General features: G+C 38.7%; 2 protein-coding genes across 5 annotated transcripts in view; one reads left to right on the top strand and one right to left on the bottom strand.

Annotated features, from left to right (window-relative positions):
* TAB2 (TGF-beta activated kinase 1 (MAP3K7) binding protein 2) overlaps positions 1-26,712 on the bottom strand; it is a 75,994-nt gene extending 49,282 nt beyond the window's left edge. For all 4 annotated transcript variants that reach the window (XM_041469765.1, XM_041469767.1, XM_041469766.1 and 1 more), the window contains exon 1: positions 26,306-26,712. The gene's annotated coding sequence lies outside the window, so the exon portion shown is untranslated. The remainder of the gene's footprint in view (positions 1-26,305) is intronic.
* On the top strand, positions 25,693-26,685 carry LOC121354957 (putative protein TPRXL). The gene has a single exon (XM_041470054.1). The coding sequence runs from the start codon at positions 25,693-25,695 to the stop codon at positions 26,683-26,685; it is 993 nt and encodes a 330-aa protein (XP_041325988.1).
* Positions 26,713-26,778: the final 66 nt, after the last annotated feature.

The raw sequence follows: 26,778 nt of genomic DNA, 5'->3' as shown, positions 1-26,778 counted from the left end.
CAAAAACGGGACCTTTCTTATAATTGAGACTGCCAAACTAAGAACATCATTTATGGCAAAATCTATATGTATGAAAAAAAGAAAAAAAATAGTTGTTAAAGAGAGCATTGTGCTCGTTCAGATTAAGGACTCCACAGGTAACACTCATCTCACTTTTCTTCTTTGTTCTTTCTTAATTAAAAAACAAATAAATACTAATGTAAAACAGTTAAAGTTTTACCAAAACAAAGTATTTAAGGCCCTCCATTAAGTGCCCTAAGCAAATGATACTTCTAAATATTTAGACAGAAACCTACTGGCTTAAATACAAATGAAAGCTGGCTATTCTGCCAATTAAAAGTTTTCTGTCTTTCAACTCCTCAAAGTAATTCCAGAATTAACACTCTGGCCTACTTTCTTTCAGGAAAAAAAGTAGAAAAAAAACCCCTTTCAAGATATCTGTCTGAAATCTCTATAAGCCTTTTCAAATCAGGGGTAAAGTTCCAGATGCAAATAGTGAAGCTCCAGAACTCAGACTATCAGATCTGTCAGCTGCCTCCTGTGGCACAAGGCCAGTGAAGAAGCCGCCTTAGTCAGGAAAGCCCAGAGCTGGCTCCTTTAGCTTCCCTGAAGACCACAAGTCCTCAATCACTATTCTCACTCACTGTGAGGATAAGATTATCACATGAATCTTCCCCTACGAAAAGACTATGAGATGCAAGTTAACTGTGTGGCAGCAACAGTCAGCCTTGCATGCTCCTTTAGTAATGAAGTGCTTACAGATTTAGGGTGAAACTACATGAGAAAGCTGAACAGACCAAAATCTTCAGCATACCTTGCCTTTCTCGCCACTCTGCTCTTAGACCCTGCAATTCTGCCCTCTTTCTTGCTCTGGCCATGATATTTGTCCACCTCTTCTTTGTGAGAAATTCAGGAGAACAATCTATTAGAAGACAACACCTTTCTTTTTTGTTGGATTTCTCTTTGTGTTTCAGCAGAGATGAGCTGCTGTATAAGCTCAAACCATCTTGGATACATTCAACTGTATCACATCCAGCAGACTGGAAGACCCCATCAAGCAGAAAGCCTGAAAATGCCTTATTCTGAAAACAAAGACTTTACTGCAAAACTGAAAGTAATAATGAACTAGGCTGACATAAATTACACCTGCTTTCCAAGAACTGTAATTAAGAATCTGAATTACAGACCCTGTAAGCATGGCTACACCAAAAGCTGAATTGGACCAGTGAGTTATGGGCCATATACTGTTATTTCAATAGCCAGCATGGGATCAGTGCTATGATTGGATCATTTTTATATCCCACTCCTATTATAATCCTATGAGAGTACATATTAAATCAATTCTACACCCAGAACAGGTGCAGAAGAGTAGCGACTGCCTAAGAAAAACCAAAAAACAAAACAAAAGCATTTCTAAGAAACATGTAAAAGCAGATTTTAAGAAGCAGTAATCTAAATTCATGGAGCTTCAAAAATGCTGTAACTATATAATCTAAGGCTGCTCTGTCTCAAAGCACTTCCAACAGCATCCCAGATAAAACAGTATTGATCTAGAATGTTTTCTAAACTTGGGCCTATGACTCTTGAATACTCTGTAATAAAAACCAACTCTACCTTCATAGAATTGCTGATAAACTCAGGTTGGAAGGTACTGACAGAGGTCAACAGCTCCAAACACTACTGAAAGCAGGACTTCAGGTTTAAACCAGGTGCACAAGGCCTTGGACAGTCAAATTCTGAAAAATCCTAAGGATGGAGATTCCACTAGGTTTCTGGAAAATCTCCTCCACTGATTAATCACACCCACTAAGAGCAACTTATCCTTTACATCCAATTGGGATTTCCCTTGTTGCAATCTATTACTTGCCATTTTGTTTGCTACCTGAGAAAGCCATTCCTGCTCCATCTTGCCTGTAATTCTGTACATCAGTCCATCTTTAGAACTCTCTTCCCCACATTAAGCATGCTGAGGCTCCTCAGCCTCTCCACTTATGTGGCTAACCATCTTATTTCCCTCAGCTGAAGTTGCTCCCAGTTGTCAGCATTTCTTCCAATGGCAGGCTCAAGGCTGTCAGATGGAAACTCACAAGTGCTGAAGAGAAAGAATAAACACACCCTACAGCATGCTGCCTATGCTATTTCTTATGTTCACTTCGAAAAGCCCTTTTGCTTATCCTTCGACAAGCTGACTTATTGAGAAAGCACATATTGAGAAGCCCATTCACAGCTGCTGTTTGAAAGAAGCTTTTTTAAAAACAAGGTTAATTAACTTCATGCTTTTACAGTGATTTTGCACCAGCAGTTTTATTATAAATCAAGTAAAGCTAGGTATCTAAGCATATACAATAACTGGTACAGAAATACTTCTCTGCTTTTACATGTATAATACATACATCTCCCACATCTCCCTCTTCCACAGAACACAGAAAGCCATTCAGATTTGATACCTGCCTATGTAAGAACTGAAGTGGGGAAAAACACAGAGAAATTAAAGTTATGGATTTGAATAAGCTAGGAGGAAGAGCAACAGGAAAAATTATAGACCTCAGTGCAATTTGTGACACTGAGTCCAAATTAAATTCAAACATCTGCGCCAAGTATTTGTCTGTTACTGTTTGGCCCCATGCAAATCCTTAATCACTAGCTTCTGTGAGTCCCAACACTTTTTTTCCAGACCTTTAGATCCCTCTCCACTAACTAGATGCTTACATACCTCGGTGGAATTTGGTTCCATTTGAGTAAGACTTATTTCTTTTTAGCCCAGACACATGTCCTCTCTAGACATCACAGAGAACACATTTAAATATTTGAAACTGAAATTTTAAAATGCCAAACTTCTTAATGCCAAAAATCAAAGCCACTGCTAACGTTATTTGCACAGCAGGAAAGTTTTGATGCCAATATAGACAGTGGAAAAGTTTTTTCAATATCATATACTTATGTTCAGAAAAAATTGTCAAGTTCCAAATCTTCCCATGTCACCACAGCTGGCAGATCTTGCTCTGCCTTTCTGAAAAAATGCAGGATGGCCATCTATTGGCTACGAGAACAGTAACCCTTGCAAGTGGAAAAGCACATAGGTATCAAAAAGGGCTACTATGAGTTGCTACTGGCACCAGTCATTATGAAACTAAGGGAAAAAAAAAAATCCAAACCAAAACCAAATGTTTTAAGATGGACTTCTGAACTTCATTTTCCCCTCACTGCTCTGAAAAGCTGCTTCTAACCAACAAGGAATGGAAACTGCTACACTTTCCATAAAACAGAAGTTACCACCATGTTGCAAATAAATGGTTAGTTATTTTAAATGAGGTGGTATAGTTAATTCCTGATGTGGAAATAAAAAAGAAGATTAAAAATAGTTGAAATGCTCTGGCTTCCTCTTATCCTACAGATCTTCCAGAGGGTCCATAGATTAGTCTAAAGACTGTCATAAAATCCCTTTTGGTCATTACACAAGAAGTCCTCAAAACAAAAGCCTGAATGTCATTCTACATTACCCTAAAAGCTATGTTTAAGCTGTAAAATATTGCAGTGATCTGTCACTGGAAATGTTGTATCCTCATTTTGACACTGTCAGGGTACTCTTCTGCACATCTTGAAAAAGCAGTTCCCTCAGTGACTGAACCACTGAGGAGGCCTCTCCCCCACTATTATTATGCAGTAGTTTTAATGGCACTGACCAAGACATCTTAACCCTTTCACTGAGAGGCACAGATGACAGATACAGCAGTTCAGGTGTGACAGTAACCAACTGAAACACACTGGGACAAATTTTCAAGATATCACAGAAAAAATTTTGACCATACTGTGCTCTTTTATATCAATGAGAGTTAGAAACATTTAGAATGCATGACTGATTTCGGTCTTCCAAAGAATGCACTGAGTTTGTCATAATACAACACAGGGTGTAAAAAATAAATAAATTAATAAATCTAGAGTAATTTAACTTCACGATGCTAAAATATATTCTGAAATATTTTCATTTCCTTAATTGTTTCAGCTATAGTAAAAGCAATCCCTTTTTATAGCAATGAGTCCTAACAGGATTCATAGCTCAGTCAAAGAACCCTAAATGCCACCAATGCCACAAATACCACCAACCTGAGAGGCCTTGTATCTTTCAGGAACAAAACAACATAGTCTAGAACAACAAAACCTTCTGTGAACACTGTGTTTCAGTCATATGAATTTAGAATGAGGAATTCTAACAATTAATTACTTAAAACTCTACAATATATGTAATGTGCCTTTTAAGAAAAGTATTCCTTGTATCTCAATTTATAAGATATACAAAAACCAGCTCTTCCTGTAACTTAAAATTCCATAAAGAAAAATCCATTACAAACAACATGTTAGAAATGTATTTCCTATAGATTCAGCAAAGGAAACCACTATTAATTACAGTGAAACGTATTGCCCATATTCCTTTTTCCAACATCAGAGGAAATTCTGCATGAGTTGTCTTTACAGCTTCCCAGCTACTGCATAATTTTCTCAAATATCAGTGACTGGAACAATTTCACCCTTGCACAGATCAGTAAGCTTACCCTTATATTAAAATTTCTCTTCAGTGCACAGGAAAGCTACAAACAGCAAAAAAAAACTGTCTACAAAGAGCAGATTTGTGCTTCCTTTCCAAGCCACAAAATGTAGAAGTTTAGGAGCTGCTTCCCCCCCCCCCCCACCCCCCACTTTAATGAAACCTTAAACTTTGCATAATTAGAAAAAGCTCTTTGCAGTTGTTGCCATAAGGATAGTGAACTCTTAAAGGAATACACAAAGCACAAATTTCTACTGTAACATTAGCTTTGATTTCTCAATTGATTTGTAATTGCTCAACTTTAACATTATATGATAAGTAATGCTGAACAAAAGCATTTAGAATACTAGTTTGTTTCAAAACCTAAGACTTCTCATTGTGCATGTATTTAAGTCCACTCCAGAAGGATATCTGTAAATGGAATTGGATAGAAACCGTTACAAAGACTCATTACCAAATGAAACAAATGAAACTGTTTTATAGCCACAAGAGCTTAGATATTTGCCAATTTAGAGAGTAAAAACCATGAAATACTGCAGCTTTTTTTTTTTTTTTTAAATCCTAGAAATATACTGTTAGGCACACATGACTGAAGGAAGCCTACATCAGCAGAACAATACCTGTATACACAGAAATGTAATTATCAGCTCTTTTATTCTATACTGTATACTATGCATGCCAATATGCAGAAATACAAAATTTAAAAAGAAAGCATCACAAAATTCTAACTAGTTCAAGTAAGTGAAAATACTTGCCTTCCCCCCACCCATTTATAACATGAGACTGAGAAGTGAAGCTGACATTTAAAATTATTTAAAAATCCAATCAGAAATTAAATTAAAGAATTGAATTGTCTGTGTACAGGACATTTGACAAGCAACAGGAGAGCCAAAGTTTCAGGACAAAGAATGAAAGCATTTTTATGCTCTCTTTCCCAAGGGGACCCATAGCTACAAAGATTCAGCAAAGACCCACAGCTACATAAGAAGAAATTATTAACAAATTATTATTCTTAGCATATTGTCTCCTGAAATCTAAAATCTGTTCTTCAGATCTTTACGTTTCTTATGGCATCTACTAAAAAACTGTGAATTTCATTTCTTCTAAGACTTTCTGTTGCTCTCATCTTCAAAAATAAAGGCTGAATGAACTGCAGGAACACCAGTGTTGTTGAAGATGGAAGCAACTCAGCATTATACTCCAAGCAGATGGCATAAAAAAAGCAGAGGATGTCTTAATTTTACAGTTCTTCAATTGTCTAATGATCCATAGTAGTTCAAATGAGTTTATATAAACAATAACAAATTTCACACAGAACTGTCAAGACAGGTTTTATAGACATATTTTGACAACATCGATATATCAGAGCAAAACCCACAATTATAATTTTCTCCATTCCACAGTCACACTGTGCTAATAAAAACTGCATCTATGTGAAGAATATTTTGCCAGCACAGTACAACTGTACCTAGAATACACAGATTAAGCTATAGTTTCACAACACTTTTTCCACTACAGTACCAGCTTAAGCAGTCCTCATTCCTCAGCTGTGCTGGCACAACTGTTTGTGCAGCTGAGCAGTGAGGCCGGTCAGGGAATTGATCCAGGTTAAAAATAATATTTTTTCTGATGGTAAATTCCACAATCTGCTTTGCTGCAAAGCCACCTGGCACATTAACTAGTTACACCAGCACAACTGAAGGGCAAGGCAGGAATAAGAAGTTAAGGTCAGGGCAGCCCATGCCAGTGCTCACATGGAAAGAAATGCTCATGAAACTACACTCTTGGTCTTTAAACGTTTTGGCATTCCGTGATTAAGTGCTTTATCCAACTACCACAGAATAAAAGGGAATACTAACTACTACCTCACAAGCATGTTTAAAAAAAAAAAAGAAATAAAAAGGAGGTTTCCATCTACTTTTGAAGAAATTCAATGCAAGGGTTACAAGAAATTCACTTAGAAACTCATTTAAAACAGAAGCTTCAAACTGCTTCGCCCCCATTCCCCCACCATGATAATTTCCTGTCTGTGGAAGAAGTGTATTTTATAATTTTCTGTTTCTTTCACTTGCTCACTCACACACAAAATTTTATCTTGGATCTCCACCCTTCAGACAAAGGGGCAAAATGTAACTGCATTTGTCCTCTTAACAAATCCTAGGCAACGGAAAAGGAGGGGGAAATAAACTGTTACCTGTGATGGTAACAACTGTTTACAGCACCTTTGTATGGACGAAAATTTTCTGTGCTCTGATGCAGCAACAAGACTAACACAATAGAACTCATCTCATGATACTGGCTATCCTATTTGTGTAAGGGCTACACCCTCACTCCTTGGTAAGATTTTAAGCTTCAGTAGCAATAGGACAAGACTTTCCTTCTGTTAGTGATCTACTGTACTCCAAGTTTATTCAAAAAGATGTCTACAAGGCCATAAAAAGGGATGAAACCTTATTGGCCGTGCTCTATCGATATAAGCACTTTCTATCTTGGGCACAAGCCACTGGCATACAAATACTCAGGTTTACAAACTACATGGATAAAGCTTCCTGATAGAAGCTGGTTTAGATCATGTCAGCATGGGATGGAGCCATACGCCACACACACACAGAGCACACATGTGTCTCTACCACATTCAAAAGAACCATCCCTGGCACACAACCTTCCACTTCCTGCTGGTTACAGCACAATTTTTGAGAGTATTGCAATTAATATTGAAAGCAAGCATGCTTTTACTTTTTCTTAAAGGGAAAAACCACTAATTCTAGGAACATTCATTTTATATCTGATTCACACACATATACTGCACACTTAGGCAAGTCCCTGAACACATATCAGAAAGTCAATTAAATTTATAATTTCAAACATTTAAATTTAAAATGTATCAAACAGCTACGTCCAACTTTTGTAGCTTCTTTCTATGAACATGCTTCAAAGCAATGAGACATTGTTAACACTATTAACTTAGAGAATAAAGAATAAAATGTATTTTTTTTACCTGTTAACTCCAAATGTTTATCATCAGATTTAATTCAAGGTACAGTTCAGAATTTTTGCTAAGAAACACTGTAATTGAAGAACAAGCCTTATAATACTGATTTGGAAGAATGTTTAACACCAAGTACCCACTGTACTCTATCCAGCCATGGTTGGGCAGGGTACTTCTTAGAAATGGGTCATGAGGAACAAGCCTTGTTTAGTATTTTGACTCTTTATTTACCTCCCAACAGATATTACAATATGGCAACCCAGTAACAATAATACATGAAATCCTGCTGACTCTGGACTAATTAAAAAAAAAACACCAAAAACCCACAAAAAACCAAGAACAGATGTCAAGCAGGAATGACTATAGTGTCAAACACCAACAGGCTTAATTAAGTTTAAGATGGAATTCCTCTCTCACCTGAATACAACTTAGCACAGGATCAGTCATGTCAGAAGGGACCACTGTGTCATGTGGTCCAACCTCCCTGCTCAGGCAGGATCATCCTAGAGCACACGGCACAGGATGGTGTCCAGATAGGTTTTGAATAACACCAGGAGGGAGACGCCACAACCTCCCTGGGTTCCAGTGCTCAGTTACCCTCACAGTGAAGTTCTTCCTCATGTTCAGGTGGAACTTCCTCTACATCAGTTTCTGCCCTTTGTCTCTTGCTCTATTGCTTATCCTCTCCCAGGAGTTAAGGTTGTGCACTTCCAAATCTATTTAAATAAAAACTAGCCAGAAGCATGCACTTCCTCAGCAATTAAGAGACACAAAAGAATGATAAGCAGTGCACTTGTCAGACCTTGCCCATATGATCCCAGACTACTGATCATCCTGCGGTATAACTACAGTAGCTCACATCATGAAGGAAACACTACACTGAAGTTTTGAGACAGCAGTCTGGCTTCTCAGCTGGTCTGAACACACCTCTTCAGGGCTCAAGTTTCACTGCACTACTGTTACAGTATAAATTCTGATAAAATCATGGTCATACTGTATCCTGTGGGAGCCCACAAATATACTTTACTTAGGTACTCGCTTTAGCACCTTACCTGGTCCTGTATTACTGTGATACAGAGTCATGAATTTTGATTATATTATCCAAGACATGTACTACCCATTTACCTTCCACAAAAAGTAAACAGTTTATTTAAAAACACATTTCCTCTTACATACACCTCACTACCATTACAGTAACACAGACGGACCTAAACCAGTCTACCTTCTCAGAATATCCTACGAATAGCTGAGCAAACACCAGCAGCCTGCTGTCACTCAGAGGGGCTCCTTTCTAAACACCACTCCAGAGCTCCTTTGACAAGTGTCCTTCATCACATCTTGTGCAAAGGTCTGAGAAAAATCGTTTAACAGGCTATTACGTATTAAAAGCTAGCAAGCTACCTTCAGTGAAGTTTCTTCATCTATTTATCATTTACCAGCCATTTTTCCGTGCCCTCACACCTCCAAGTCAGCCCGGCTCAACAGGTTGGTGCTGCCACCTGCCGGAACAGCTTTACTCTCCTTTCTCCATCACAAAAACTTCCCTGGATCTTCTGCATCATTTTTTATCAAATGGGGAAGTCCATTTGCTAGGGGATCAGAAAGTGATTATCTGGCAGCCTGACTTTGTCTGTAGCAAATGGAGCTGGTTAGAAGAGGTACCTGAGAAGTGCCAATACAAGGCCACGTGGTAGGGGAAGATACACTTCTTTTGTTAACAGGAGGAAATTCTTAGACTGGCACTGTATTATTTCCAGTCACAGGAACAAGCAGAATGACTGCTGCACTCTCAAAGCCAAACTAGCATGATGCTTGTTATAAATAAAGCCACCTATTGTTATCATCAACAAAACTGACCACGTCAATATTGCTTACAGAAACCATAAAAAAGTTATTTCTCAACTACACCATTTTCACACACACGTTTAAAGACACTTGGGCTTTGAAAATAAAACTCTTAGCTGATTTTAGGCACCTTCTAGAATTCTTGGTCTTGCATCCCTTTGCAATGAAAATATAGTCTGAAGTACTACATTAATATGAAGTAAAGATCATACATATTTGATTTCAATCTTTCAATGAATCTCCAAGGAGTTGAAACAAACTACTCCATTGTTAGCAACTATGCTAATAGCCATCAGTCAGGTAAAAGAGCAGAAAACCAATTCATCTGTCCACTAAATTCCTTCAAATTTGAATTAAGTCTCCTGAAGTTGCAAGTAAAGTAAGGCATGAAGCATGAACAAAGTAACTGAGTTGTAAAGGTATCTGGTAATTCATAAAGACAACTTCCAGAGTGCCACAGCTATGCATTAGCTTAGATTGGTACTTCTTCACTCAATTGTGAGAGCCCTTCAGAACACCAAACATTCCATTGGGTAGTTTTACATTTTTAACTTTATAACAAATGTCATTTTAGATTAATTTGTAATTGTCAGCAGCATGAAGCTTAGTGGAAGTCTTTGGAATTTCATTTTTAAAAGTAAGAAGCAGTCATCAATATAGATGACCACATATAAATGGGCTCTGGTTTTCTGGAAGACTTCAGAAGAAAGTCAAAGAAAGAAAGAAATTCTTATCAGTACAATTTCTTTTCCTTTCTTTCACTTTGTTTAATTCAAAATAATCAAAAGTTATGTCAGCTATGTTCTTCAGTCTTGAAGGACAGAAGATTGTGGTTTAAAATATTGAAATTCTAACTTCAGTACTGGGCAAGCACCATGCAGCTCATTGCAAAACCACTGGAGTTGGCAGACAGTTTCTTCTCCTACTTATTCTGTCATTTCTTCATGCACATTCTACCAGTGAACAATAAAATATATTCAGAAACCACAACTTTAATTACTCTATATTCCTTCTTGTCTCATCTCTCATCTGTTAAAAAGCAATCTTCCCACAGTCAGCAAGACCAAACCAGGTAAAGAGGTAGTGTGAAATAGGTCTGGCACTGTAGGCTGGAAGAAAATGCTAAAACAGGTATAGAAAGAACACAGTGCAGATTCCCTTGTAGAACACTCAGGTGAAGAAAGAAAGGAGGAGAAAGGTCCTGAGAAACAACCCACTAATGAGAAAAAAATCTCTTATAGCAGACACCCAGTTTAAACAGCAGATCTTTGGAGAGGGACAGAAGAGTCAATAATGCCTACTAGAAACAGGCTTTGACTACCCTCTGTTGAATTCCTTTAAATTATATTGCTACAAATCCTACCAAGTACTGTATCAAACCACAGCATTCACAACATAAAAGTCCATGTGCCTGCCTACAATGACTTGCTGAGCCAGTACTTGGCAATTTCATCTGCTCTTGAAAGGTAAGTTTTACTGGCTGCTCTGATAAAAAACTTTTATCTACCTCAAGACCCAGCATAGTAAGACTCAAAGCTCAGGCTCTCCCCCCTCTAATATCAGTAATTGTCAACATCTAAAATTTCATTCTTTAATTCCAAGATGCCAAGAGAAAACTGCTACCTGCATGAAGCTGTATGAGGCATTTTGCATGTCGGGGATAATAGAAACAAGAAAGTCCCTTTTTTGTCAAGGAAAAAAGTAATCACACATGAGCCGGACCAAGAAAAGAGGAGTAAAAAATTCAGAACAGATTATCAGAGAACACTTCCCCATGCACACACAGACTCATGTTCCTCACTTGCTATTTGCTCAAATAAAAGCAAATGCCTGCTTTTTATGCATGACATTAAAGATAAAAACCAAATACCTGAACGTTATAATCACAGTCCCTTAACAAAGCAAAGATACTTACAACATCACTCTCCCTAACAGCTGAAGAAAAATGAAAGAAATAAAAAAAACTTCTCCCTTATGAACATCTGTGCAAATTTGGCTTCTTAAAAAAAAAAAAAAAAAAAAAAAAAAAAAAAAAAATTGGAGAAGTAATTGTCCCTGGGCCTTTTTTCTTGTCCTATGACTCTTATTAAAACAGAAAATGTCCAACTACACTGAATTATGTGATGTTGTGTGTTTATTTACTGCAGATATTTTTACTAGGTATGGGCTTCTTAAAAAAAAAAAAAAAAAAAAAAAAAAGTTAAATTATTGGTGTCAAGAAACTACCAATTCCTTTAATTCATTTAAAATGTGAAGAAATTCAATGAAGAGATTCAATGAATTATTTAAGCCTAATGGAAAACCAGTTTATTCAGAATATCCAGGCAGAAAATTAGGTTCTCAAGTTTTTCAAAGAAAATAGTCTCTTGTTTGTCTTAACACGATCCCCACAGACCATACTTCTTTTTGCTCAAGAGCATCTTCAATTAAAATGTTTGATTACAGATAACAACCATTTCAAAACACTCATAACTACACTTCAATCCAGGAAACAAAGTCAGTATACTAAAATTTATATGTGTCACGGTGTAAAATTTTACCAAGCTCAAAGGCAGAAGTGAAAGAAAATCATGGTGTTTGCTAAGGTAAAAATTTTGATTGCGTAGATAATGATTGGCTAATGCAATCAGTCATGAGCTTCTCTCATTTTAATGAAATATAAACCAGATTTGTTCTAACAGAGGCAAACAGTTTTGGTTATTTTAAGGATTTGGGGACATTTCCACCCAAGAGTTTATTCATAGGGGTCATCTTTTGAGAACAGCAAGCTCAAAGATACAGCAATAACCAAACATACAATTAAAAGATATGCTTGATGATCGAACAGAACAGATCTTCAGTTTTGCGCATTGCTGTATTTCATTTCACCCATATTTTCCTGAGAAAATGACTACAATTATTAAAGAAAATTCCTTGAATTTTTCTTGCTAGGCTTCTAATCCAAAATAAACTCTCATTTTTTCATTTTGGCATGCTTTAAAGTTTTTGCAATTACATGTGAAACTGGGACAGTAGGACAAGCCTCAAGGAACCATCAAATGCAACTCTTTCACTCTCCTCTGGCATGACCACTAATACCCTGTAGTGCACACTCCAAAATGGTGAAATCTTTTATGGTTAACTCCCACTCCATAGAGGTGGGTAGGTGGAAAGAGGCTAATGAGCAAAGAAAAAAAATCCACCCACTCTTTGGAAGTACACCAATCATTTTGAAAACACTTGCACTTTCCATAGTATAATGACATCACCTGTCACTGCCGAAGAGTCGAAACAGTAAAATGTGTGCCCACTATCAGACACTGGGTACTGCTTAGAAAGCCCTGTGGTCCTAATTCCCACAGAAACAGATGCAAGCAGAATGAAAGGTCTGAAGCAGCTGGGCCAAGGAACATGAAGTTAGATAACTAAGCAGACAAGTACCATGAGCTTCAACTTCCCTCCTGTTCCCTAAAGATAAACCAAGTAACTAAAGGGCAACTTCTACTTCCTTCTCGTTTACATTGCGTGAGTCGCCTTGAGAAACATCTCAGTTTATTTCATGAACTTTGAGACTTGATTTAATTTCCCAGCAACCCTCATGGTACTGTCTCCTGATCAAGGAGCACAGAGGATTGTGTCTCACACACTTTTACTTCTGGACTGATTGAATACTTTCCTTTACTTCTGGGCTGGCTCAGTATTTTCTTTTCCATTCTTCCACCTTTTACAAAACTCAAACAATTTATTTAATTGATGGGAGAGGTGCCACTAGTAAATCCAGTATTTGTGTAAATACCTACTGGAAGCCAGACTGTCAAAAAAATAAATTCCTTTTTCATCTTAATCAAGGACTTCACTTGTTTACCAACATATCCTTTACCCATAATATTTTAATGACAGTAAGGCTGAGTATTTCAGCCACTCCTTAAAATGCTGTTCCAAAACAATTCAATACTGCCACTGTCATTCCTCCTGTTCCCAGGCATGCATTCCCCCTCTCCCTCCCCTCCTGTGAGTGCCCAATTCTGGCACTCATCTGATTGTCCGGCAAGCCACTTCATGGAGCAAAACCAGAACAGGGAATAATGTTGTCCTAATTTTCTGCTAGTTTAGCTTTGAGTCAGATGAATGTCAGGGTGAACACAGGGAAAGAAGCAGAGCCAACTTACACTGATCTACAAATCACACCCTTACATCTCCCAAGGACAATCTTGGATGGGGGGAGAAAAATCAAGGTTCTACTAAACACTAAATCAGAGTTTTCTGATTTTACATTATCCTAGCACTACAATAAACATCGAAAACGTTAAAAACCTAGCCCAATCGCACAAAGCTGCTTCTGGCAGCTGTTACAAACAAGCAACAATGTAGGCCTGTAGGATAAGCTGAAGGAGGAAACATACAAGGTCTAGAGAAGCTATTACAAAGGGTAAATAACAGCAAACCACTTCCTTCAATTGATAGCAGCTGTAATTGGAAACAACTCTGTCAAAACACAGCACCTGAACTTGACAGGCAGCAGAGAAGTTTTGGAAAGATTGGTAGGACAACTCCAAGAGAGAACCTCCCACCAAGAGTAAGGGAAGAAAAGACCTTTAGCTATTTAACACAGTACCATAAGCAAAACAATGGCCACAGAACTCCCGATTTCTGACAATCCTCTCCTCTAGAAGGTCAATTGAGATCCTTAGATACAAAGACGAGGAAGAGACTCACAGCTGGGCTGCCACAGTTTTTTAGGCTAACAAAGCTTTACTTTGTATCTGCAGTTATCTTCACCTGTGAAACTACACTGGCAGAAATCCCTGGGGTAATAGTGGAGGACTTTTGACAGCTGCCAGGAAAAAGGGGGAAAAGAAAGGGTGAAGTGTGGTCATGGAAAACTAGTTGTTGTTTTCTCTTTCTTCTCTATTAGTTCCCAAACCAACACATAAAAGGACAAACCCAAGAGCACCACTGCAATATTTGGGAGGAAGCCTCTAGTTTCCACTTATTTTCTGCCAAATTCTTAGTAGTAGAAAATAAACAAAAATCCATCCAATAACCTCCACCAACACTAAGATGAGGTAACAGACACTGACAGGCAAGAGTCAAATAGAAATACTCATGGTGGTGCCCATACAATTTGGTTTTCTTGTTGCTGTTCTTCCAAGGCTCTATCTGATGCACAAGTAAAGTAACAGATAGATATCTAAGCAGCTACTCCTCTAGCTCCCAGTTAGCTTCCCATACTTATCTTCTTCAAGAATAAGATACAGATTTCCCATCAAGAAACTGATAATATCTAATTTTAAAAATTGCTATTTTTGTAGGCTCCCCATGTTTCACTATGAAGTGTCTTCAAGGAAGACAAGAGTGCTAGTTGTTCTCCATCCTTTTGTTAAGGAAAGGAAAATGTGATCACTGCACTCGCTGTTATGTAAGGAACTAACACCACTGATCTTTTTTTCTGCATTTTACTCCACACAAGATTCGAGGGAAGGGGATTAACTAGGAAAGGGGAGAGGAAAGTCAGAAAGAGCTGAAATGTCTCCAGCATTCACAGCTTCCCAGTACCTATTGTTTCCTGCTGTTACAACCTTTAAAAGGCAATCAATAACCCTTTTACAAAGTAACCTATCATCTACCTTTTTCCTTCCTTAAACTAAAATTCCTCACAAGAACCCTGACAACAGATACATACTAACAAGACAACTAGCTACTCAAAAGGAAAAAAATTAACTAAGTAACCTGCTCTGAAAAAGGCGGACAAGGAAAAGTAACAGGAAAGCACAGAAAGAATAGAAAAGATGACTCATGGCACCAGGTGAGTAAAGAGCTTTCAGCCTTGTAACGTCTTCCACTTTTTCACATCACTTGGGAAGAAAAAGAGTCCAACAGCAGCAGTAAGTTTTACACAAGACTAAAATTCACATAAAAAATCCAGAGGACTTGCAACGAAGATTTTGTCCTTGCATGATCCCTATTCCAAGCCCTCTCTGTAAACTGTGGACAGAGAAGCAGAAGAGAAGTGCAGAAATAAACAATTTCTACTCAGATTTTGACTTCCCACTGTGTTTTCTGGATATTGTCTGGATATATTTTCTGGATATTGATATCAGCTGATAGCCTTTTATTAAGGAAAAAAAGGAGGAAAATTTAAAAAGTACATACAATTAAGAAGAACTGTTAAACCTCCATGTTTATCTTCTAACCAGAGATATAGCCAGAGATTGTGTATTTTCAGGAAATTAAAGAAAGCAGAGAACCCATTTTATGAAAATAAATATTAAACAAGAGCATGGTGAAAAAGTAACTCTGCTAGTCCAGATATCTCTCCACAGCTTCAACATACTAATACATTTCTTGCATTTGCAACAAAGATAAGAGGCCTGTTAATAGAAGTAGACCAACTTTTGAAAGATAAAATGAACAGTGTCACACAGATAAAGCAGCAAAGGATTTGTAACTATTTAGCTCTGTATTTCACAAGAATTCAATTTTTACTCATCCCAATTTTCTAATGCTTGTCCTGCAAAAATAATAAGTCACAGGTTATAGGCAGCATTCTTTGCAGGCAGGCATAATTAAAAAATGCAGATGGGGACTTTTCAGAGGAACTGGCAAGAACCAAGGTATTTAAAAAAAAAAAAAAAACAAAACAAAAAAACAAAACAAAAAAAAAAAACAAAAAAAAAAAAAAAAAAAAAAAACACACCTATCATTCTCTTTATTTTTGTGATATCACCACTGTTTCCCCCATAAATTAATAGAAAAGTACTATTTCTTCTAATTACATTTTAACAAGAGGTTCAGAAAGGATGATAAAGGAGTGACAAAAAATTCTTAAGTTCATAAAACTGCACTGCTAGGCTTCTCCTAAATCAATTTAAAATCCCAGTCAATCCATATATACCAGAAAACAAAGCTACAACAGCCAGAGAAGGTGGCAATAGTAAAACATAAAATGAGAAAGGGCTTTTGAAACCAGTGAATTTTGACAGTCTGCATAGTCACTGCAGGCATTCTGCAGCATTCACTGACATGACAGTGTAAGGTGATGACTTGCCCTTATCACAAACAGGCAGCAGCTTGAAGTCACACAGACACAATGCTGAAATACTGTTTTGTCCAAGACTCTTAAAAATGTCAAACATAAAGACAAATTTCTTTTAACTAGTAAGATCCCATGCTATTATAACTGAATATTTTTCTAGATGATGTATTCCTCTCAAACTATATTATGCTGAGGCAAGTTGCAGGTCTCAATCTCATTTGCATTGACAAGAATTTCCCCCCTCATTGATGGGGAGTGGAAAAAAACCTTCCAGAAAGCTGCCCCTGGCTCTGCACTGAAGAAACATAAGCTTCAGTTTGGCCTGTTCTTTTGGCTGGTTCCAACAGGAAGGAAGTCTGTAGCTTCATCAGCTCTGCTAACTCCATTAGGTGGTACTTTAAGATGCTCTCTTGTCACAGTAATACTACTGGCAACCAAAACCTCTAAGAAATCCAACAAAACCAATATAACAAACACAACCAAGAAAACATGGAAGAAATCACAGCCTAAGCTTTAGCTTGAAGAAGTTATTGGTATCTGCCAGCCAGGAATCTGAACATGCAGGCCAGGTTAGCAACTACTGCTGAGTTCCAAAGTCCATTCAAAATCTGCAACTGAAAGAAAGAGAACACCTACACACTAGTATTAATTTACTCAACTTTAAATGAAGCTTTGTATTCATTAATATGTTTAAATAGCAGATTATAATTTAAGACATTCGCTAGTTTTATAACCATTAAAGGTTATAAAAGGCTGCAACTCTAGGCTACAAATAATGCTCCCTTGTAGACCACAGGTCAAACATGAACATCATTACAAAACATCTGTTTTGCTATCCTAATTTAGCCACATTTTTCCTCAAGAGTCAACAAGTGCTGCAACTTTTCTCTCAATCTTTCTCTTTCCATAGTTTACATAACTCATTGCGCTTACACTCACCTATTAGCCACACTTTGATTAGTTTCAGTGGGTCCTGAATTTCCTACTGCACTGTGAAACTGGACTACAGCATTTAAAGATCAAAAACCCTAAAAAAAACTATTTCTTATAGACAAAGAGAAGACTGCTAGGATTCTTACAGGCACCATCACTTAAAGCTAATTAAAATACAGATATTGAAAGCATTTAAGACTCCTCAATTATGTCCAGATAAGAGGAAAAAAATTACTGTTACCACCTTTCATCCAGGTAGATCACTAGTGAAGATTTTAGTGGTAGAATCCACATACATGGGTTCTGTGGTGAACTTAGTTCAACCAATTAAATTAGTTCAACTAATGAAGTTAGTTCTACTTTTTGAAGGGCTAGCTTTTAATTTACACCATTTCAGTATTTCAGTTGGTCACTCTGTGAACAGCTGCAGTGCCACAGTGCGTAAGGACGATTCCTTGAGCTGCTCTTCTTTCTTCTCTGTCATAGGACCATTCTCAGGTCTACAGCTTCATGAGGGGTTTTCATTATCCACAATACCAGCTTAATTAACTCTTATTTCTTCTATGTACCTATTCTTTCAGTTTTTCTACCATATCTCAATTTTGCAGAAAAACCTATTTGTGGGCTCCTACTAAAGCCACATCAGTGAACTCAGAGGAAAGGATGGCAAGTCCATGCCCTGTCACTGACGTAGCACAAAACAAACCCCACAGTGTGAAGTTACAGGAGGCTACCAGACTGATCCAGCAGCTCCTCAGCACCCAGGGCTTAGTCTCAGCCCACAAGATCACCTAAGTTTAACAGCAATCTGGTTAATTATCCAACCACCCATACAGAAACTGCCCTGGCTCACAGATGAGACCAGAACAAGGGACTAGCTGCTTGTGTCAGTGAAAGCAATTTTCCTGTTCAGTCACAGCAAAATATCAATGGCCCCTCATGCTCACAAACACTTGTGTTCTTCCATTTTTTGCTCTAAACCTCTTCTCTCAAATGCTTTTTTTATATTACTTCAGTAGTAATTAATGTATGGAGTATACTGACAAAATAATGAAAGCATTCCTTTCATGGCAGCTAAGGCCTATTTTTGTATCAATAAACCAAAACTACTTAACGTTGCAGCTCTTCCAGAAAAATAACACCATTCCGCACATGTAACTACATCAGCAATCTCTGTATGCAGACTGCTGCACCATGGAAGGATGACACTTTCATCCATCTAAAATCATGCAGCCAAGCCGGTACCTTTCCCAGCTTTGACAAAACCAATATCACCAGAACAGTCAAACTGATACTTTTCCTCCACAGTATGTGTATGAAAGCACTACTAGCAGAAACTATATTTTCCTTTTGATTTGGAAACCACAGGGGTTTTTAGCCCCATGCAGGGGAAAAGAAGAAACAAATAATGGGTATTTTCTCTGAACCTTAATACAAGAGACTGGAAAGAACAGGAATTTCCACAATTCAAATGACACCTTTCACCTGCTGCTTACAATTTATTTTACTCTCCTTCACCAGATATTGTGGAAGAGGAAGAAAAAAAGCGTTGCACTTTATGCATGGAAAAGAAAGATCAACATATGCTTCTTGTAGAGGCACAAAAACTGATCCTTTAGCAACTTTTTTTACATATACGTTCATACTAAGTATTAACTCAGATACAGAACAAAATTAAATGTATTTTTAAGAAATTGCTTGTGGTCAAATTTTCCTTGTATTCAACTAATTTTCTGAAGAAATAAGAAGTTCTCATACAGAGTGAAGCCTCAAGCGTGTCACAGATGTGATCCACTCTGATAACCTTCAACTCTCAGCTTTGATACACCAACCTCTACCCTAAGCGGCTACCAATGAACACAAGCTAGTGAGGGTCTAACTCAAACAATTTCATACTTCTTCTATGAATTTTCCAGGCAAATGTTAAAAGTAATGTCAAAACATCACTAAATGAAGTACAGCTATCAAAGACAGTTTTAATTAATTTTTAAATACTGGAACAATTACTGGAGAACTAACAGGCCTAATAAATGAAAGATAAAAATACTTTGCTAAATGTCTTTGTCTAATCCAATATATGTACCTAGGTAAACAAATTTATTATTCATGGGACTGTAAACTCTTCTAGGACTGACTTATTTAATAAATATTTATACACTGCCTTGCACAAAAGGGCCTAATACACATTAAACTCTAGTCAATACAATATAATAATCTGGTCCTGGCAGTTATTACAGTAAGACAGTTTTAAATACACAACTTTTTACATACAAAATAATCTTATCCCCATTTACCAAAGACAACTAAAGTAGTACTAAAGTACAAGTAGTACTAAAATAAAAAAAAAATTTAAAAAAAAGAGCAAGACATCAGATTTTTTACTGCTTTGTACTTATCAACCTAAAATGCCTTCTCAAGCACACTTTTGCTGAACCCCTGGAGATTGTCTATTCTCAGGCTTAAGGCTCCAGACTTGAGAAGACTCTTTAAGAAAGATAACCTACTATTCCCCTTGAAAAACAAATGCTTGTTCAACAGATAAAAAGTTGCGGTTTGAACCAGCTGAATGAATAGAAAGAAATCCATGTACAGAACTCGATTTTTTTTTTTTTCCTATCATTCTCTCAGGAAAGCCTAAATGAAGCAGGGGCAAACTTAGCAAAGATACTGTGAAGAAGAGACAAAACAGGAATGAAATGACAAGTGCTGAATGGGTCTCTTAAGAAATATTAGCACAAAAAGAATGGCAAAGTCATGTATAAACAAGAGGGCACTAATGCTTCAGCTATAAAGTATAGATCAGCATGCCAAGGCAAGGTAAATGGAGAGGATATGAATGACCACATTTCCTCTTTCCTAGGTCACCTACAAATATGATAGGATGTCAGTAGAGTGGCTGGAGGAGATAAATTCTGCATGACACAGATATTTCAAAGAGTAAAGAAAAAAATAAACACAAAACCCAAAAAACTAGTGAATGCTGTAAAAAGACAGGAGAGTACTGCAAAGAGATGTGTAGCACAGCACAGATGCAGGGAGGGCAGACTTCAGCTCTTAAGAGTTTAAACGCAACATGAATCGAAAAAAAGATGCAAGTACAGACCACACTGTACAACTTAAATATTTCTTTAACTGTGTGCTTTTTCCCCCTATATATAGATGAAACAGTTTATTTTTTTCTACCTGGGGAAATCAGGCTTAGGACTTACACATGGAAAGACTTTTCTGCATTTCTAGCCTTCAGTACAAAACAAATTTCCAGAACCCAAACAGCTTCAAGAAAAGAGATGATTTATCTGAATGTACATGTCACTCACAGTTTCTGAGGCATCAGATCAGTAACCAATGTCTGTGGCGTAGTTAAGTTTTGAAACTTACTGTATTTTTTTAGTTACTTTACTAAACCTGTCTCATTTACCCTTCAAAAAAAGACATTCTGAGAATACACTAATAAACCGATGGATCAGCAAGAGATTTTTACACACAGTGCAATTTCCTTTGAAAAATGCATTCTAAAGCCCTAGCTTTGACAGTCTCTAAGAGTTACTCCCTCAACATATTTATGCTTGATCTTTCTACAAGTCACTTATGAAAACACCTGATAACAGGAAAGCATATTCTTGAAAAATAAAGACAGGCTGCAGCAAATAAAATGAAACAGTTGCTGTTAAAGAGTATTTCCCATCTGCCAGTGATTTCTTATCCACTTCTACTAGCATTGCGGACAAAATAGAGATGTACCAGGCAAATACTTATTTCTAGACTAAAAAACTCCATAAAATCTTTATTCTGTAATAAATCCATATTAAAAAGCAAACAATTTCAGGCTCACTAAAACAATTTGATACTACCATGGCTCACCTTCACAAATAAATCAGTCAGACCTGGGAGTACACCACACGTACCATTGCATGCAACAGCCCACAGAGACACGACTGAATTATACTACCAGCATGCAACCAACATGTCACATTATCTACAGAAACTGCAACTATACATGATGTAGCAATAAAATAATGTTTTTGATGGTGTATTTTGAGAAAAACATGTATGTCTTACACACTTACGTAACTCCTCCCTTACTCATGTACATTCTTGCCCCGTGCTGCTTCACACACTGTGCCAGTCTGGGCACTCCTGTTGAATCAGACCCACACAAACACAAGAGCAGCCACAGCTCAAGAGGCTCTGTAATGAGTGGAACCAATAATATCACCAAACCTCTTTTTTTTTTTTTTTTTTTTTTTTTCAGTATTCATCTTCTTAAGAACCTATTTTAATGTGATTTTTCTTCAGGGTTCTGTCCCAGAAAGTGCAAAAGCAATATAGTCCCGTTTCTCACAGACTTTCTCTCTGTCTCAGCCATGCCCTTGTGCTCCAATTAGTCACATTCCACCTCTATCCCAGACGCCTATTATCTTACCACTCTCTTCCAAGCACTGGCCACAATATACTTAACCTCTCACGTCCTCTAACTACTGACTAGAGAAAAGAGTACAGCACTTCATACCTGGTTCTTACCCCACAGACAACTGGCAGCTAAGTACAGGTAACTGCTAAATTCATGCAAACTTTCCCCTAAAGAGATGATCTTAATGAAGCCATCAACTTCAACAAGTTTAACTTTTGTTCAACATTATTATAATGTAAAATCTTTCACACTTTGACCCTTGACTAATTTCTCTGCTAAAATTTTGATGACCTCAAAATTTACTGAGACACAAGATTAAATGTGACTTTAGAAAAGCAAATTAAAGACAGTTTATATACTACACAAATATACAAAACCAGCAACTATTTCTTAAAACCCCTACAGAAAATAAGTGCATCTCAACATTTTATCCACAAGAGAACAGCTGATTCTGAACTCCCAAACTGAAAAAAAAATATTTTCTAGCATGTCCATTTAACTAAGGCTTCTTAAAGAAATTGCATTTATGTGTTTTGTTTGTCCTTTTAATAACTACTTGCATCCTCGGATAATTTTCAAGCGCATTTTAAAGGACATATGAAATCTCACAGATAATAAGGGTTCTACAACTTTTGTGAAAATTGGCAGCTTTATAGAAAAAAGTAACTTGAATTCATGTTTTCAATGAGAGTAAAAGCAGGTTGAATTCTGCCTCCTCCATTGGCAGCCCCAGAAGACCAGCCAGCCAGCACCACATACCACTAGATTTGATTAATTCTGGAACAAGTATAGGATACTTTGCATTTAAGTGGTAATCTACCTTAAGTTAAACATCAAAGCAGTGAGCATATAAAGTGGCTTTGTCCCATTTTTGGCAAATTCTAGCAAAACTAACAATATCATGACTAAAAGGTGTACAGTCCTAGTTGCTTGGGTGATCATTTTTTAAAAACTCATATACACAACCTACACTTCTGCCATGGAGTATTCCTAAGTTAATGCTTTTTTAAACACTAAAGGGAGCACAAGGTTTAAATCCACGCTGAAACACAGATTTTTAAATAATGGAAAAATTAAATTCTGTGCATAGTACAACCAGGATCTAAATGAGTTTTAAACCACTCATCATTAAAGACAGCGAAATCTGATCTTCATCTGTGCTTAGAATAGAAAAGAGCTACACATTTTGCACATTGCTACAAAAATTGATTCCACATAGCATTTTTCTAAGAGTAGAATGCATATTTCAAACAAAAAGAAAGTATTTTTCTGGTAAAATTCTATGACTAGGTATTAACTTACAATTTATTTAGCACATTAACAAATTATGCTTGACTTCTTGCAACCAACAAAAAAACAGAATACATTCTAAAATATTATGCATTTAACGATATCTTAACTGCTCCTCTGGCAACAAGAATATACCAAGTGATGCTGTTCATTTAGCAGTAGTCGTGTTTCCAGAATATCGTGATACTACACACAAACCCCACAGATCTTTTAACTTTACTTATGTCAAGCCATTTCACTTGGCTTCACTAGAATCCAATTACTAGGAACACCACCTAAAGGCAGAAAACTCAGTAAATGTCTGTATAGCATTTGCAGTAATTTCTTGATTGAGAGTCTTACTTGCTGATCAGTTCAATAAAAATAAATCCCTAATTTTATTATAATTAGGATAAATGTTTACAAAAACATCTGTCAGGGAAAGCATCAATATTGATGTCAGTGACTTTTTGGTAAGCATTCTCAAGTGAGGGTGAAACTGAAAGAACTACTATACTGAAAAACTCCTGATGACATTGAAATACTTATAAAAAAATATTATTCAATCTGACAGCTTTCTTGCTTTTGCAGTTGCATTTAAATATGTGGAATCCAAACCAGACCAGGTTGCAAGGAAGGGTTCAACGTGCCTCAGAGCATCCAACAGCATTTCTCCTCCTTGAAACAGAAAGCAAACACTTGCCCAACTGAGATAACCTACTACACCAATGAAATGAGAAAAACCCAACTTGAATCACTGTATACATTCGTGGTAAAAAAGTTACCTTTCACATCAAACATTTAAATATTTGAGTTTTGAATACAGCTTTAAAAAAATCCAGTTCTGAATCACTGGAATTTTTGTTCTGTTTTCTGTAAAAGCACCAACAGTAACATCGTTCAGCATTCCGCTTGCAGCAGTTCAGAAAAGATCAGCCTGATCCCGCAGTCCTAAATTTACAGTCATTTCACAAACTTGAGGTCACGTCTGACCAACTTATTTCTTCCAGTGTTTCCAACCATGGAGATCATGATAAGGAGGCAATACTTGCAACAGGATGAACAGTATCATAGTTTTATGTTTCAAAATACACTCACAAAGAAATGGTTTGCCAATAGCTCTTTAAGCTACCTAGCAATTTTTTTTTTTCTGAGAATAATCTCTTCAACAGATGACAGGTTTAATTCTACAAGACTCAAAAAACATACTAGTTACACATAACACCCAAACCCATTACAAAACTACCCAAGACCTTGGCCTTCAAAGCAATGCCATGGTGCAGAAAACAATTACCTTCTTCTCTTCTGTCACTGCTGGAAAAGAGACATTTCTACCAGGACACTGCCATAAGAAGAGTGCCCATTTTCAAGAATTCTATTATTGTATCAGCAGACATAAAGGAAGAGAGTAGAACCATTTAACTTCTCTTATATTGAGAAAGATAATGGTTTGCATTTCACAAAGTCTTGAAAAGCTGGCACAAGCAAAGGTAGCATAGCACAGCACAGCAAGATGGCACTGCCCCCACATTGTAATGATAGGGATGATGTTTTATCAAGTATCTCTTAAACATAAAACTGGGATGACCCAGATTGAGTACCTCCCCCAACCCACCTTCCTTACCTCCTCCCCTTTGGAGGCTCTCTCCCCTGTGAAGCAACACGAGAAAAACCACCCAGGTCTTCTCAGTTTTTACAAGAAATTGAGACTCAATTGAGGCTTCATTCTGCTGCATCGCAAATCAAGGTACTACCTACAGTTAAGAATACCCAAGTTTAACCTGTGGATCGCAGTCTGACTGATCACAACTGACTGAAATTTTCATTTAAAATGGAGAGCAGCACTCACTGACATGCCTCTCCTAACGTGCCAGTGGAAGAACTTCCCTCTTGCCAAAAGCAGGTATCAGAATACAGTTACAACAGTATAGGCAAAGAACAAATAACTGAAATTTGTATGTGAAACACAAATGCCTAATTATCTGGCAAATCAATAGCTAAGCTGAAAATTATTCCTGATTTCAGCAAATTGTGGCTAGTACTGAATGTAATGCTATTGCTACAGCATCATTAGCCCTGCTTATAAAGTAGTGCAGAAACAGCACCATTTTGGTGGATAAAATCGTGACATTAACTAATTTGAACAGTCCAAGACTCTGACTTATGCTGATGTTTAGAATGCATATGTTAGAGTATTGAAAATTATATGAAGCACCATTTTCAGCATTCTGCAAGTGAACTTCAGAAACTGCTTTATCAAGTCTGTATCAAGATATCCTAAACTCATGACTAGAAAACCATACCTGAAACCCACTCCTTGCTAAGACGTATCCCTTTGGAATTTCTTTTTTATATATGTGCTTACCATCATTAATACAGAAACACCCACAGGTCTTGGGAACAAGCCAGGCCTTGCCAAGCCACCAGGCACAGCACAAAGAACACCAGGTTTCTGCCCTGAAGGCCTTGCCTACATCTAACAGGACCGATCATTCAGACTTCATACGAGCCTTCCAATGAATGAGACAGAGTACTACACACCTCCGCAGAGCCTTCCCACGTCCCTCAGAGGGACACAACAGAAAAAGGGAAGAAAATGAGAAACACTATGTATCTCCTCTCTGCAAAACCCCTCTTATCAGAGCCATTTCAGGAATTTCTACTCGACAACTAAATTGACTCGAATAATGGAAACCAACGGCCCAAATATACTATATATGGAATCGAGCCCAGCCAGCCCCCGCAAAGACACGGGGCACCAAAACCTCACACCTCAGACACTCGGGTACTCATCCTCAAATGGCGGAGACTCGCCCAGCGCACTCACACCTGTCACCTGCCAGGCGCCGGGCCAGCCCCTCCCTCTCCCTTCTCTCTCTCCCCCTCCCTCCCGCAGCCAGGCGAGCCCGCTGGCAGCTCCCGCCCCTCCCCGGGCAGCCGCAGCCCCCCGATCCCTCCCCGCGTCGAGAAGCTCCAGCGACTCGCGAAGGAAAATAAGTTTCCATCTCTCTCTGAACGCCCCGCTGCGCGGAGGCTTCCCATCCCTTCCCGTCCCTGCTCTCCCACCCCGCCCCAGCACGCCGGCACGAGCGGGGTGCCGGGGCTGCTCCCTCCCCTCGCACAGGCCTTCCCTGTCTTCCTCACCCTGGCACAGCTTGGGGCGCGCTCAGCGGCCGCGGAAGCCCCGGGTCCCCGCCCCTGCCGGTCCCCCGCGCCTCTCCCTGCAGCCCCCCGGGGATGGGACCAGGAAACCGGCCCGGGGAGCCGCCACCAGGCCCGTCTCGGCGGGGTCAGCCTTACCCTGCTGCCGCTTCTCCTCCTCCTCCTCCTCCTCCGCCGCCTCCCCCACCACCACGGCAGCAGCCGCCGCCACTACCGCCACCAGCGCCGCCGCCGCCTCCGCCCGGCAAGGGGGACCCCGCCGACCCGACCCTCTCCGCAGCCTCCCGCCGCCGCCGTTCCGCTCCGCGGGGGGAGGAGGCGGAGGAAGGAGGAGTAGGAGGAAGGAGGGCAGGGGGGTCCGTGCTGCCGCGGCGGCGGGCGGGGTGGCTGGGGGTGTGCGAGGGTGTGCGTGCGGTGCCTGTGGCGGCGCCGCTCCCGCTCAGCCGGAGCCGCCGCTGGGGCCGCGCGCCGCTCCCGGCCCCCTCCCCCCGCGCTCTCTGCGCTCCGAATCAAAATAGAGCGACAATATGGCGGCGGCGGCCCCAGCATCGCGAGACCGCGCCGCGAGCTCTAACGGGGATGCGCCGCGCGCCAATGGGCGCCGGGGCGGG

This window comes from Pyrgilauda ruficollis, unplaced genomic scaffold (assembly GCF_017590135.1).
Source record: "Pyrgilauda ruficollis isolate IOZ18807 unplaced genomic scaffold, ASM1759013v1 scaffold24, whole genome shotgun sequence".
Lineage (NCBI taxonomy): Eukaryota > Metazoa > Chordata > Aves > Passeriformes > Passeridae > Pyrgilauda > Pyrgilauda ruficollis.
Note: the sequence above shows the minus strand (reverse complement) of the source record. Positions and strands in the feature narration are given on the sequence as shown.